This window comes from Rhincodon typus, chromosome 33, assembly GCF_021869965.1.
Source record: "Rhincodon typus isolate 14 chromosome 33, sRhiTyp1.1, whole genome shotgun sequence".
In the NCBI taxonomy this organism is placed as follows: Eukaryota; Metazoa; Chordata; class Chondrichthyes; order Orectolobiformes; family Rhincodontidae; genus Rhincodon; species Rhincodon typus.
This window is the reverse complement of record NC_063364.1, coordinates 3,325,099-3,340,481: the sequence shown is the minus strand read 5'-3', so window position 1 is coordinate 3,340,481 and position 15,383 is coordinate 3,325,099. Positions and strand designations below refer to the sequence as shown.

General features: G+C 38.5%; 1 protein-coding gene across 1 annotated transcript in view; it reads right to left on the bottom strand.

The window, feature by feature from the left end:
* The window catches only part of arnt2 (aryl-hydrocarbon receptor nuclear translocator 2), a 347,885-nt gene that overhangs the window by 133,301 nt on the left and 199,201 nt on the right, over window positions 1-15,383 (bottom strand). Inside the window, exons 9-10 of the mRNA XM_048616062.1 lie at window positions 3,946-4,080; window positions 3,272-3,346 (exon numbers count right to left, since the gene is read on the bottom strand). Coding sequence (XP_048472019.1) covers window positions 3,272-3,346; window positions 3,946-4,080 — 210 coding nt within the window. The remainder of the gene's footprint in view (window positions 1-3,271; window positions 3,347-3,945; window positions 4,081-15,383) is intronic.

The following is a 15,383-nucleotide window of genomic DNA, read 5'->3' as shown; positions in this document are numbered from 1 at the left end:
TCCAAGCCCCTTGAAAGAAGGGCCAACATTCCATTAGCCTTCCTGATTACCTGTTGCATGTGTCCAGCTTTCTATATTTCGTGAACAAGTGTCCCCAAGTCCCTTTATGTTGCAGCTTTCTGTAGTTTTTCTTCATTTAAATGACTCTTTTGTTCTTCCTTCCAAAATAAACAACTTCACATTATTCCACATTATATTCAATTTGTGAAATTTTTCACATGTATATAACCTATCGATATCTCTCTCTAAACTGTTGGTATCCCCTTCACACCTGTTTTGGTATCATCTGTGTATGTGGCTATGTCACATTGGCTTCCTTCACATATTGTAAATAGTTGTGGTGCCATCACTGATCCCTGTGGAACCCGATTGGTTACAGGTTGCCAACCTGAAAAAGAACCCTTTATCACCACTTGCTGTTTCCTGTCCATTAGTAAATTCTCTATCCATGCCAATATACCACCTCCAACACAGTGACTTATGACTGCACCTTTAGTAAAGTACCTTGTCAAATGCCTTCTGGGAATACAAATGTAACACATTTACCGGTTCCTCTCTATCCACTCTGGTTGAGAATTTCTTAAGCAACTGTAGTAAATTTATCAGACATTATGTCCCTTTCATGAAGCCATGTTGACTCTACTTGATTTGAGTAATGATTTTTCAAATGTGCTATTATTACTTCCCTAATAATTAATTCTAACATTCGTCCAACAAAAGATTTTAGGCTTATCAGCCTATAGCTATCTGCTTTTTGCCTCTGTCCCTTTTGAACTGAGGTATCACAATGGCAGTTTACCAATTCTCCAGAATCTGAGGATTTTTGGAAAATCCCAACCAACACATCCACTATTCCTAAGTACTTCTCTTAGGATCCTAGGATGCCAAGCCATCAGAACCAGGGGATCAATGTGTCTCTATCTCCATTAGTTTATCTATTACTACTTCCTCAGTGATAATGCTGGTACTTAATTCTTCCCCGTGTTCTTTATTATTGGTAGGATGCACAAAGTAGCTTTGAAGAAGCTTCAGGTAGCTTCCTTTCTCACATGGTTTAGCGACATCAACCCAATCCAACTATTAATGAGGCTTAGAAAGGCAATGAATTGTATACCTTTTAGAAATCTTACATTCTGCAATAACAGAGATTTTCCTCTGTCCTGGATGTTGGACATAAATAACTTTTCATTAATTGGAGATTAACGTTAATTTGTTTACATGCTACAAGTCAATTTGAGATGCAAGTGGCTAGTGGTGGATCTTTGGTTGAAATATTCATATTTTATTTTGTACAATCAAAATAAGTTATTTCAAAATCTAATTTCTCATGGAATTCTTTACACAAAATGTGCATTAGGGTGCATATTTATGTGCATACTTATGTTGCTCATATACGAACATACTAACAGGAGCAGAATTAGACCATTCAGCCCCACGATCCTGCGGCTCCATTCAGTAAGATCAGGGCTGATCTGCTCGTGTTTCAAGTTTCACATTCACACCAACTCTTGATTCCCCTGGCTACCAAGAATCTATCCACTGAAAACAAAAAATGCTGGAGATCACAGCAAGTCAGACAGCATTCATGGACAGAAAGCAAGCTAACATTTCAAGTCTTGTTGACTCCTCATTAGAACCTGTCCACCTCTGTCTTAAAATATTCAAAGACTCCACTGCTTCTTCTGGAGAGACTTCAAAATCGTGCAACCTCAAAGTACAAAGTTCTCTTCATCTCTGTTTTGAAAGAACTTTAGAACAGCACTCTTAGTTCTGGCACACAACAGGAGACATTATTCCACATCCACCTTGTCAAGATCATTCAGGACCTTGCACACTTCAATCAAGTCACCCCTAACTCTTCTAAATTCCTATGAAAGCAAGTCTAGCCAATGAACCTATCCTCATAAGTCAACCTGCTCATTCCTAGTATCAATCTAATAATGCACCTCTGAACCACTTCCAATCAATTTAAATTCTTCCTTAAATGAGGAGACCAAAATTATACACAGTATTTATGAAGTGGTCTCATTAATTTCCTGTATAACTGAACCATAACATCCTTAGGTTTTGATTTTAATTCCTCTCTTAGTAAAGGACAGCATCCCATTAGCCTATTTGATTACATACTAAATCTGCATTCATACAACAGAACACTTAAATCGCTCCGCAAGTTGGAATTCTATAGTTGCTCTCTGTTTAAATGATACTCTGCTCTTTCACTCTTCCTTCAAAAATGAACTACTTCACATTTTCATACATTATGCTCCACCTGCCAGATTTTTGCTCACTCAGTCAACCTATCTTTATCCATCTGCAACTTCCTTATGCCTTCTTCGTAACATATTTTCCTATCTATTTGATGTTGTCTGTGAATTTAGATATCAGACCTTCACTCCCCTCATCTAAGGAATCGATGCAAACTGTAAGTTGGGGCCCAACACATACTCTTGCAAGATTCCATGTGTCACATCCTGCCAATCAGATGAAGAACCATTTAGGTATACTCTGTTTTCTACCTGCCAAACTGCTAATCTCTATCTATGCTACGCCTGTACCATGAGCTCCAATTTTCTACAAAAACCTTTAATGTGGCGTCTTATCAAATGTCTTCTGAAAATCCAAGTAGAATAGATCCATAAGCCCCCCTTTATAATATGTATAACTCCTTCAAAAAGAACTCCAGTAAATTGGTAAAACATGAATTCCCCTTGACAAAACCATACTGATGCTATTTCCCCTGAGGTTTTCCATACATGCAGCAATAATCTCTAATGATGGATTCTAATACCTTTCCAACTAATTGGTTTATAGTTTCCTGCCTCCTTGCCTTTTTGAATAGGATTATATTTGCTACCATCCAGTCTGATGAAGCATTTCCTAAATTGAGGGAATTTTCGATAATTAAACAACACATTTAACAGCTCATCAGCCATCTCTTTTAAGAGCCCAAGATATAGCCCATCGGACTCAGTAACTTATCAGTCCGTAGCTCCATCAGTTTGCTTGTAACTGCTTTCCTCATGATTGTAATTTCACCAAGTTCCTCTCTCCTTTTCACTTCCTGATTTACAGGTGTTACTGGAATAAAGTAGAATATTTGTAATTATGAAGTCACCCTTTAAATGGAAAATAGTAAATAGCTCAGGACTTCATATCATCAAGTCAAGACTGTTTGTGTTTAAAGAATTAAGATGAGCATGGAAAATTCATTAAAAAAAACGGCATGCAAGTTATCAGAGCCTACTGCTTTGTCACTTGATGCTATAAATACCTGCTGAAAACTGTCTCGCACGTGGCTTTGATCTTCGGGATGGCAATACTCGACAATATCCTTTCCCAGTAGCTCCTAACAAGAGAAAATTAATAAAAAGTGTTTAAGTAGACAGAATTAGATTATTTGTCTCAGAGGTAAGCCAAGATTGCAAGTGGTTTTATTCTTATTGACGGTATTTAACTAGATGTTTAATTGTATTCAAAGGTTGTGCGTTAACTGGGGTTCACTTTTGCTCACTTTTTGGAGTAGACAAGCTGGTAAATGATTTTCAGTTTAACCCAACAGCCATTTCCCTGACAGAAAGACATGGCTGTTATCTGCATCTGGTTCATTGACATTTGTTTGCACTAACTCCCTGGACATGACACAAGTTGTCTAAAGCTCAAAGCAGTATAGTGATTTATTACTCAGTTAATCCAAAAAGTACTGAAATCATTATAGATACCTGACTTTTATTGAAATTTCAGTGTGTAATTTCTCCAGAGCCATGACTTTTCACTGGATCTGGTTATTAACTGAAATCTGTTCATGAGGTCCTCATGATGCATTATATTTGTGTAAAATGTAACTGAAATCAAGCTAAATTTCAGGTACTGCACTAACATGAAAAGTCCTTCAACCAATAAGGAGATCCTCAAACAAGCCTGTAAACAGATGAGCAAGGAACTAACCTGTGGCTGATAGCCAATAACAGTGATGCATCTATGATCCACGAATGTAAACAGTCCATCTGAATTGTGCCTAGACAGGAATTCTGTGGGAATGGCGAGACCATTCATATCCATGCACACTGGCGAGCTGGTTACCTTAGAAAAGTTATCAGAATTGAATACAAATTAAATATAAGTACTTTCCTCCTCCCTTCCACAAATAGCAATATGAAGTAACAGCAATGGTTTGTCTAGTTTGTTGCACATTGTGAAGGAAGGAAGGAGATGCTTGAGGAGGACGATAGGAATAGGAAGAGGCCACTCAATCCCTCCATCTTGTTTCTTAATTCAAAGAGTGATGTGCATCTTGCCTCCATCAACCCATCTTAGTTCTGTATTGCTTATCACGCTTACATAACAAAAACAGTACTGGCAAGAAATTAGCAGAAAGGAACCAAAATGGAAATGTAAGAGTGGAAGAAAAAAAATTACTTATGCATTTGAAACAAGAAAAACGGAAGAAAAACAACCTAATTTACTCTTGACAGATTAGTGGAAAGAACTATAATTATGCTGCATGATTGCAGCATATGTGCTGGACTCCAGCCTACAATTTTGTAATGAACATTTTATGATGAATGCAAGACATAACTTTGTTCGCAAGAATCTAATTCCTTGTGGGTGAGCCCACAATCTGTCTCAGGGAGTTAATCCTCAGATTTCTCCAAATGCTTGAAAACAGGCATCTACAAATGCAAGATCCTATTTTGTTGCTCACTGAGGCTTCTTTTGGAAGATTCTGAGAAACCAGATACCACATGGGAGAGATCATATTGAACAGTCATTTTTGTTGTTTGATGGAATATGCTGGTAAACAACTGTCAAACATAAAAAACAACCTAAATGTAGCTTTGACCTGGGAAATGAAACCTGAAATATATTTTGGGCTGTGGAGAAGTGTGCACTACAGATTTGGCAATACATTTGGCAGAATCGTATGACCAGGTTAGCTACCCGAATTCCCACCAATAATTTGTCCAGGAAATGAGACAAGGAAGGTGGAAAAGTTAAAATGGAAAAAGAGGAATACTGATACTTATAAAAGGGATGAAAAGTAATTAGCTGGTACAGAGTTTCAAACCTAGCCTGGCTGCCTCCTTCTGCTGAATAAAGTCCTCTGTGAAAGAAGTATGGGCAGGTTCAATCCAGAACTGGTTGATAACAAATCATAAAACTGTCAGAACTTTTTGGCAATTTTGGCCAGGCTAGCCAGAATAGAAGATGATAATGCCACTACATTACATTCTAAGATTGTACAGCATATATCTAACCCATGTTATAAAAGGTATGAGCAGACATGACATAGGTATGGGTTACAAAATTAATCATTTTCTTTCCATTATCTACCTTGCCCTGCGCATAAATTATAACTTTCAATAAAATAACAAAAAAAATTGAAATACTAAAATCAATAATCTTCATTTATATTAAAGAAATTTTGTATTAAAATTCCACATATAGAAACACAGTTTATCTTCATGACAACACTCAGAACTGGTATCAATACATAAAACATCCAATAGTTAATGCCTCACTCAGGAAGTGAATGAAACAAGTGGGTTCAATCAATGGTGCAATTATAAAACAAGAAAACTTTGTAAATGTGGTATATCTATGGTTCCAAAATGCTTTAAAATCAAACATTAAAAGATAATTAATGTTTAAAGTGAATAAACAATTAACTTATTGAATCTTTTGTGGTTTATCAGGACTTTCTTCAACCTACTTCAACTTCTATAAAATACTTTTTACTAAATTTACAATTATTTTCTAAAATCATAAATACTGAATCTTTTATTCAAGGCAGATCAGTCACTTGCAGCATTTTCACACATTTGTAACACATTTCATTCTCCTGGGTTTATACATTGGGAATATAATGGCAGTCATGCCGCAGCAATTAAAATGATCTCTTATTTGTTAAATAAATCATTGACCTAATTATCTGCAAACAAGGATAGAAAAGGAGTCTATAGTCTATATATTCCTGATCTGAGCTGTGATTTCCTGAAGCTTAATGAAGACTAACCACTTCTTACAAAGAAATGACAATCCTGATGATTTAATCAATAGACAGCCTAAAAATAAATGATACAGCTCAGAACTGTCCCAGGTTCTATTCTTAGAATTGGTTATGGCTCAGTTGAAGCAGACTTGGCATTCCAGTACTAAGGAAGAAATAAAGAAATCATTTCTTGCTCATGTGCTGTTTAGTGATGCTGTTGGAAAGTGCTGTCATATAGACATTTGTGAGCAGAAGATTGGGCTTGACTATCAATGCTTGCTGCCTGGGCTCACATGCCAGGAAAGGACAGTGTGTAAGATAAAAAGGACCTCTCCAGGAAAGAAGGGAAAGAAGCTGGGAAATTTTTACTTAGGAAATTAAATAAATCTCCAGGTTCACCTCAGGCTGCTTTACTATACCTCCTACAGAGTAGTTCTAAGGAAGCATTAGGAGAGAACTTGGTGACAGTCTTTGATCAGGAATGGTGTGGTGTGCAGCATCAGAACAGAATTTGAAGGATAAACACAAAATAGGCTAAAGGAGAAAGTCAACAAAAGCTCACACCTAACAAACACGTCTGTCCTTTGTTCAACAAACTATTGCACAGGCACTTCATGTGCAGGACGTTCTGATACAATAACTTTTGGATGGCCTTGCAAATCTTAACTAATAAATCTGATTTCAGTTCTGTTGGATTCCTTTTCAGTTTGTGTACAATTATAGACCCACAATAATTTACAAAAATCTGAACTGGCAGCAGTTTTAGGGAGTCAAAAAAGGCTTTTCAAACAGATTAAAAGCATATGGTGTGGCTGCGTTTCATACTTGAAAATAATTGAGCAAACTGTAAAATTCAAGACAAAATATATCACCAGTGGCTAGTAGTACCACAGGTGACTTAATTAAAACATAAGAACACAAAATGTCATCAAATCAAGCAGATAACAATTACACATTGCAGAGATTGGGGGTAACAATGTCATATATAAATAAAAATAATATTACACAAAACTGTTAATTGAAATTGCAAAAAAATTATTAAAGAAAATAAAGCTACAAGTAACACTGCATTTTGCATGGAAGTATCTCCCTTCCACAACTATTCTCCTGAGACTGAAAGATTAATCACTGAACGCATGCCATAGAAGATTAAGACATTTGAAGGACAACTTCATCCAAGTTCACTGTATGTATTAGATGTAGACAGTAAGCACTTTGAAGAGAATTTTCCACACAATCCAGGTTCTTTTCCATTTCATCAGGCAACCTCCCAAATCTCCTATCTCCTGACATTTTGAGTGGTTGCATGTTGCTGTGCAGTTAGTAGGAATTCTTGCAGTATCAGAAATTTCTGACCTGTGTGGCAGCATGAATGGATGCCATCACAACAGAAAACATAAGCAGTGGGGAGCAGTATTCCATGGAGACAGGGGAATCCAGGCACAACATTTAGAAAGGAAGGAAATAAAGGAAGGTCACAGCATTAACCAGGTTAAGAGAAAAAGTACGCTTTCTTGAACTGTGGAGGCGATGACAAGGTTTTAGGCTTAAATTAAGGAGGATGAGACAAGAGAGTGTTAGTGATTAGAACAAAATTGTTGGACTGGGTCGTGGGGAGAAGAATTGAGGGATCTGCAGTTATAGGAAATAGAACGGTTTGAAAAGTGTGTCAGGCGTTTCTGAACTAGGAGGAATGATTATTAAAGTATGTCTTGGGAACCTCAGATCTGGTTGGTCTGTTGGAAACCCACTTTAATTCATTCTTTCCTTAAGATTAACAAAAAAAATCTGTTGGGTGTACAAAAGTCCCACTAGATTTGAAGAATTAAAAACTCAACTGCACTTTCACTGCGAATACCCGCTTTAACATAATGAGCTTATAATCTTGCAATTATTGCTGCCTCTCTTTCACTGGTTGTGGTCTTTTTTACCAGCTAAGTTTATATTTATGAACAGATGATAAATATTTAGCTTTTATTAACTATTCCCCTTTTAAATATAAGTTGATTTTTCCTCAGCACTGTTCCAACACAAGCTTCACCCTTAGATCATGCACTGATACAAATCACTAATTTAAAATTTGATGACCTTATCTGTGACTCTATATAAGATTCTAGTGTACACCTGATCTTGTGGGCAACATCTAGCCTTACATGAAAATTATCAGTATTGGTATTATTTAGCATTGGCTAGAATTCAGATCTACATTCGACATCAACAGAAAGAATTAGAAACAACTATTTAGAAAATTGCACAGGCAGATAACATGGAGATTTTTTGTTTTACATTTCTTAATTTTACATATCTATTTATTGAGTTGCAGTGGGCATTTGATAAAGTACCACATAGTGGACTACTAAGCAAAATGGAAGCATAAGGATAGCATGAATTCAAAAGAGCCTAGGACAGACAGATCAGAAAAATGCTGAATGGTCATATTTCCGACTGGAGAGAAGTATACAGTGATGTCTCTGGGGCTTGGTATTAAGTTCACCACTTTAATAGATATCAATTACATCAACAAGATACATAATTTCAACATTTGCAGATGACAAAGTTTGGAATTGTTGTAAGCTCAGAGGAAAATATTTTTGAAAAGCAATTTAGGAGGACCTAGACTGGCAAAATGAGCAGGTGAAATTTAACGTAGCCAAATGTTAAATGATGTCTTTTGGAAGGGAAAGAGGTGGCAATGTACGTTAAATGGCATGATTTTAAAAAGTGTGCTGGAATGGGGACATGGGGGTCTGCAAACTTAGATCAGGCCTTTTAATAAGCATTTGGTATCCTGGACTTTATAAACAGAGGCAGTGAGTGCAAACACAAGAAAGCTAAAAATACAATTTTATAAATCACGAGTTAAACCTCAGCTGGAGTATAGCGCACAAAACAATGGTATCAATTGCAAAGAAAGGTCAAGGTATAGGATTATTCTCCCTGAAACAGAAAAGATTAAGACATGCTTTAGCAGTTAAGATGGAACATGATAGAGTAGTTAGCAAGAAACCTTTCCAGTTTTTAATGGAAGGGGAGTTGGTAACCAGAGAACACAAATTCATGATAATTGACAAATTCCAGGGTTGGGGGATAGGACTAAGGAGCGATCTTCTTAGTGATTATGATCAGAAATAAAATTCCTAACAAGTTAGTGAAAATAGGTTCAATAGCAATTTAAGGTTTTAGCAAAGATTTGTAGCTCGGGTTGTGAGTGAGTTTGCTGACTTGCTCGCCGAGCTGGCTTGTTTTTGTTCAGAGGTTTCGTCACCATGCTAGGTAACATCATCAGTGAGGCCTCCGATGAAGCGATGTTATTCTACTCCGCTTAGAATTTATACTGTCCGGTCCGCTATGGTGAGTAGTGTCGTTTCTGGTTTTGTTCTGTATGGATTTGTATATGGGGTCCAATTCTATATGTTTGTTGATTGCATTATGGGTTGAGAATCGTGCCTCTAGGAATTCCCGTGCGTGTCAATGTTTGGCTTGGGCTACTATAGTTATGTTGTCCCAGTTAAACTGATGGCGTTTAAGGAGGCCTCACTGATGATGTTACCTAGCATGGTGACGAAATGTCTGAACGAAAACAAGCCAGCTTGGCGAGAAAGTCAACAACCTCACGTTCAATAGCAATGTTAGAAATAGAATCAGAAGTTTACTTGAGAATGGGAAATTTGGCAGGGACACAGAGGAAAAAAAACAAAATGGGACTAATCAGACAGCTCTTTCAAAGAGCCTGCACAGGCATGTTTGCCTGAATATGGTGTATTGCATCATTCTAGGCTAAAAATCCACTTCTTCTAACAGTACAAGGCAGCAACCATTTCTGATTAAATTGTAATGCTTAAACCATGAGTGGAACTTGCTCATGATAATTGCACAACAAAAGGATTCTACAAATTTCTAAAAAGTTGCCTCGTTTTAAATTTCAGATTCTGTTTTTAATTTAGAACCAACCGCATCTGAGAATCTCAACATTTAAGAAAACAACGAACCTTGACAAATTTCAAGGAAATAAATTTGCAACTCTTGAAAAAAACATCTTAGAAGACCAAAAATATTTAGACAGCATTGTACTGTGGTAATTGACAACATAACAAACAATTACAAAACAAAGACTTTTTCATGTTTTATGATCTAAACTTCCTTTCAATTTATTGTAATTTTTTTCTTTCAATGTAAAGGCACAGAGACTCTCAGAAACATTTTGTTTGATGTGCAGAGAATTGTAAGGTATCATATGAATCTGATCTTTCTGAGGTTCCACCCCATTTAACAAGTCTGTCTCTGAAAGCTGAGACTTGGGTTGGCCAAGTATCATTTTATTCCCCAATTGCTCCTCTCTTCAATATGCTCATCGTTGATTGAAAATATCAATATTACGATTGCTGTAGTAGTTAGTTTGATTTTACAGTTCTTTTTCTTGAAAAAAATTGCAAAGTTTGTACGTTCATTTTTGCCTCTTGGCTCCATTTGATTAAAATGATAATCAAGAGAGGAAACAAAGAATAGGAATCAATGGGTCCTTTTCAAATTGGCAGGCAGTAACTAGTGGGGTGCCACAGGGAGCAGTGCTGAGACCCCAGCTATTCACAGTATATATTAATGATATGGACGAGGGAACCAAATGTAACATCGCCAAGTTTGCAGATGATACCACGTTGGGTGGGAAGGTGAACTGTGACGAGGATGCAGGGATCCTTCAGCATGATTACAACAGGTTGAAATGAGGTTGAGTGAGTAAATCAATGGCAGATGCAGTATAATTTGGATAAATGTGAGGTTATTCACTTTGGAAGCAAAAACAATAAGACAGATTACTGAATGGCTGTAAATTGGGAGAGGGGAGTGCACAGCAGGACCTGGGTGTCCTTGTGCAACAGTTGCTGAGGGTAAGCATGCAGGTGCAGCAGGCAGTAAAGAAGGCAAATGGTATGTTGGCCTTTATTGCGAGAGGTTTCGAGTACAGGAGCAGGGATGTGTTGTTGCAGTTGTACAGGGCCTAGGTGAAGCCACATCTAGAATAAAAACCAAAAGAACTGCAGATGCTGTAAATCAGGAACAAAAACAAAGTTGCTGGAAAAGCTCAGCAGGTCTGGCAGCATCTGTGAAGGAGAAAACAGAGTTTTCTTCAGAATGTTCTGAGGAAGGGTCATTGAACCCGAAACATTTCCTCCTTCGCAGATGCTGCCAGACCTGTTGAGCTTTACCAGCAACTTTGTTTTTGTTCCACATCTCGAATATTGTGTGCAATTTTGGTCTCCTTTTCTAGGAAGGATGCTCTTGCTTTCAAGGGAGTGCAACAAAGTTTTACCAGGCTGATTCCAGGGATGGCAGGAACGGCGTATAAGGAGAGATTGACTAGGTTAGGATTGTTTTCACTGGGGTTCAGACGAATGAGGACGGATCTCATAGAGACTTGTAAAATTCTAACAGGACTGGACAGGGTAGATGCAGGGAGGATGTTCCTGATGGTGGGTGTGTCCAGAACCAGGGGTCACAGTAGGGGTAGACCAGGGGTAGACCATTTAGGACGGAGATGAGGAGACATTTCTTCACCCAAACAGTGGTGAGCCTGTGGAATTCATTACCGCAGGAAGTAATTGATGCCAAAACATTGAATGTAGCCAAGAGGCGGCCAGATATAGCACTTGGGGCGAATGGGATCAAAGGTAATGGGGAGAAAACAGGATTAGGCTGTTGAATTGGACTATCAGCCACGATCGTGATGAATGCACATCCTGATTCCTGCACAGTCAAAATATCTATCCATCTCAATTTTGAATATAAGTATCAATTGAATACCTATGGCTCTCAACGTGGTGAAGAAATTTTGCCACCTCTTACTCTTAAATTATTCATTCTTTATGTGAGACTATATTCTCTAGTTCGAGAATCTTTAGCCAATAGAAACAACATCCAGGTTACAAAGAATGCTACAGTTCCATTGTGATCACCTCCCGTTTTCCTAATGTGGGGGTCAATTTCCAGCATGCTACCACAGTAAAGTGTCTAAGTGGATCCTCATCAAGTCTCAGCAGCATATAAGACTAGCCCAGTTAGTGCTGACTTTCAAAGAGTGTGGCAATTGAGTGATTAAGGAAGCTCAAGTGAGGAAAGGAATGAGGTGTTCTGTTGAATTTGTTTTTCCTAAACTTTTTCAGGAGATGTTTCTTACTCTGCTACAGTAGAAGCTAGTTATCTGGGGAGTATATGGTAAGTGGCTAAGATTTATTTTATTCCTAAGGTTCAACTTAATACAGCAATTGATGGTAAGGTTAATAAGATATATAAAAATATATCTAAATATAAAACTGAATAAATTAAATAGCTCATTAGAACACATTAAGGCTGGCATGACAGCAAGCTTCAATAATCAGCAAGCTTCACACTGTCAGAAAGGAGAGATCATATCTGGAGGGGGACACGGCCCGAGCAAATGTATAGTTAGGGAATTTAGAAGCAGTGTGGGAATTTGGTGCAGAAGGAAAGACGTACGTTTTGCTTGCTTTTTTTGGCTCATAGTTTGTAAGGCTTTGTTTTAAACAGGATAAATTGAAGTCCAGGAACAGGGTCTCAGTGAAGAAGAGTGACATCTCAAGAAACCATAAGTTCATTTGTTGGTGACAGTCAAATTGCTAGCTATCTATTATAGGTTACTTTCAGATTGAAGACAAATAAGGAAAATATTCACAGTCTATGAATTAAAACATGAATACGAAATCATTAAAACTCAAATTGAGAACTACGTAATTAAAATTGAGATATAGGGCTAGGCGATATTTTGTAACTGCATGATGGGGAAGCTGGTGGACCCAGCTGTGGTTCATTATGACCACATCTATAGCAAATGTTGGTTACTTCAGGAACTCCAGCTCAGAGTTGATAAGGTAGAGTCTGAGCTTTGAACATTGCGACACATCAGGAGTGGGGGAAGAGTTACCTGGACACTGTGTTTCAGGAAGAAGTCACATACCTTAGATTAATTACCTTGAATTTGGTCAATGGTCAGTGGTCATGGACAGAAGAGTGTGACTACGGGTGAGGTAGGTAGATAGATCCTGGAGGTAGAGCTGAAGGAGCCTCAGCCCTTTAGCTTATCTAATAGGTTTGAGGTTCTTGCTCCCTGTGTGGATGAGGGTGGGGCTCTAGGGAGGATGAGCAAACTGACCATAGCACCATGGTACATGCAGCCATTCAAAAGATGGGGAGAAAAGAGAACTATAGTTGTAATCGGGGGATAGATGCTGCTCTCTGTGACCAGGATTGAGAGTCCTGAGAGCTGCATTGTGTGCCTAGGTGCCCAGGTTCAGGATAGCTCATCTGTGCTGCAGAGGAACCTGCAGTGGGAAGGGAATGATCCAGTTGTCATGGTCCATGTAGTTCCTAATGATAAAGGACAACTACAGACATTCTGCTGAGGGAATATGAGCAGTGAGAGTCCAAATTAAAAAGCAGAACTAAAATCTCTGAGTTACGACCTGAGCCACGAGCTAATTGACACAAGTTCAACAAAATTAAAGAGCTAAATGCGTGGCTCAAAGATTTGTAAGGGAGAAGGGAGTTTGAATTCATGGAACATTGGCACCAGTACTGGGGAAGGGAGCTATTCCGATGGGATGGGCTCCACCTGAGTTGTGCTGGGACCAGCATCCTGGCCAATTGCATAATTAGGACTGTGGATAGGGCTTTAAACTAAATAGTGGGGGTGTTGGTTTCAGTTGCATGGAAAATTATTAAAAAAGTTAAAGTTGAGGGGCAAGAGAGCTCAGCAGAGCTCAGTTAAATTTTCCATAACAAGTAAAAGTACAGAAAGTTTGGGAAGGGTCAGGAATCTAACTTCAGGCACAGCAGATAAGGAGACAATTGTGAGTAAGGGGTCAATCGATGCAGGACTGACAGTTTTATACTTAAATGTACAAAGTAAGGTAAAAGAGGTTGTAGCGCAGTTTGAAATTGCCAGGTATGACGTTATGGGTATTACAGAGACGTGGCTGCAAGGAGATCAGGGCTGGGAACTAAATATCCAAGGATACACATGCTATTGAAATGTCTCTCAGGTGGGCAGTGAGGGTGAGTTTGCCTTGTTGGTAAGAAATGAAATTAAATTGATGGCAAGAAGTGATATAGAATCAGGAGGTGTAGAATCTGTGTGGATAGAATTGAGAAACTACAAAGGAAGAAAGGCCCTGATGGGAGCTGTGTACAGGCCTCCGAGCAGTTGTCAGGAGGTGGGAAGAAAAGAAATCAGGAAAAGAAAAGCATGTAAGAAAGGCACTACTACAATAATCTTGGGGGACTTCACAATGCAGATTGATAGCAGATCTCAAGAAAAGGAATTCGTGGAATGTCTACGAGATTTTGTTTTGGAGCAGCTTGTGGTAGATCCCACTGAATTTACCCTGCAGTTTGAGAGGGAGAAGCTTGTATCAGATGTAGTAATATTACAACTGAGTAAAGGCAACTACAAAGACATGAGGAAAGAGCTGACTAGAATTGATTGGAAGGGAAGTCTAACAGGGAAAATGGTGGAACAGCAATGGCAGGAGTTTCTGGGGGGGTAATTCAGGAGGCACAGCAGAAATTCATCCTAAGGAAGAAGAAACATACTAAGGGGAGGACAAGACAACCGTGGCTGACAAGGGAAGTCAGTGACTGCATAAAAGCAAAAGAAAGAGCATACAAGGTGGTGAAGATTACTGGGAAGCTTTTAAAAACCAGCAGAGGACAACTAAATGAGCAATAAGGATGGAGAAGATGAAATAGGAGAGTAAGCTAGCTGGTATTATAGAAAAAGTTTGCAAGATCTTTTTAAGATATCTAAAAGGTAAGAGAGAAGCAAGAGTGGACATTGGACCGCTAGAAAATGAGGCTGGAGAAGTAGTAATGGGGAAGAAAAGAAATGGCAAAGGAACTGAACAAGTACTTTACATCAGTTTTCAGAGGAAGACACCAGCAGCATACCAGAACTTCAAGGAAGTCTGGGGCCAGAGGTCAGTGTAGGGGCCATCATTAAGGAGAAGGTGCTGGGTTGCAGAAATTTCTGAAAGTGGATAATTCACCCAGACCAGATGGACTGTACTCCAGAGTTTTGCGGGAGATAGCTGAGGACACTGAAGAGATGATGTTTCAGGAATCACTGGAGTCACGGAGGGTCCTGGAGGACTGGAAGACTGCTAGTGTAACACTCCTGTTTAAGAAGGGAGAGAGGCAGAAGACAGGAAATTATAGGCCAGTCAGCCTGACCTTGTTCACTGATTAAAATTTTAGAGTCCATTGTTAAGGCTGAGTTTTTGCGGATTACTTGGAAGTGCATGGTAAAATAGGACTAAGTCAGCACAGCTTTGTCAAGTGGAGGTCATGTCTGACAAATCTATTAGAATTCTTTGAGAAGGTAACA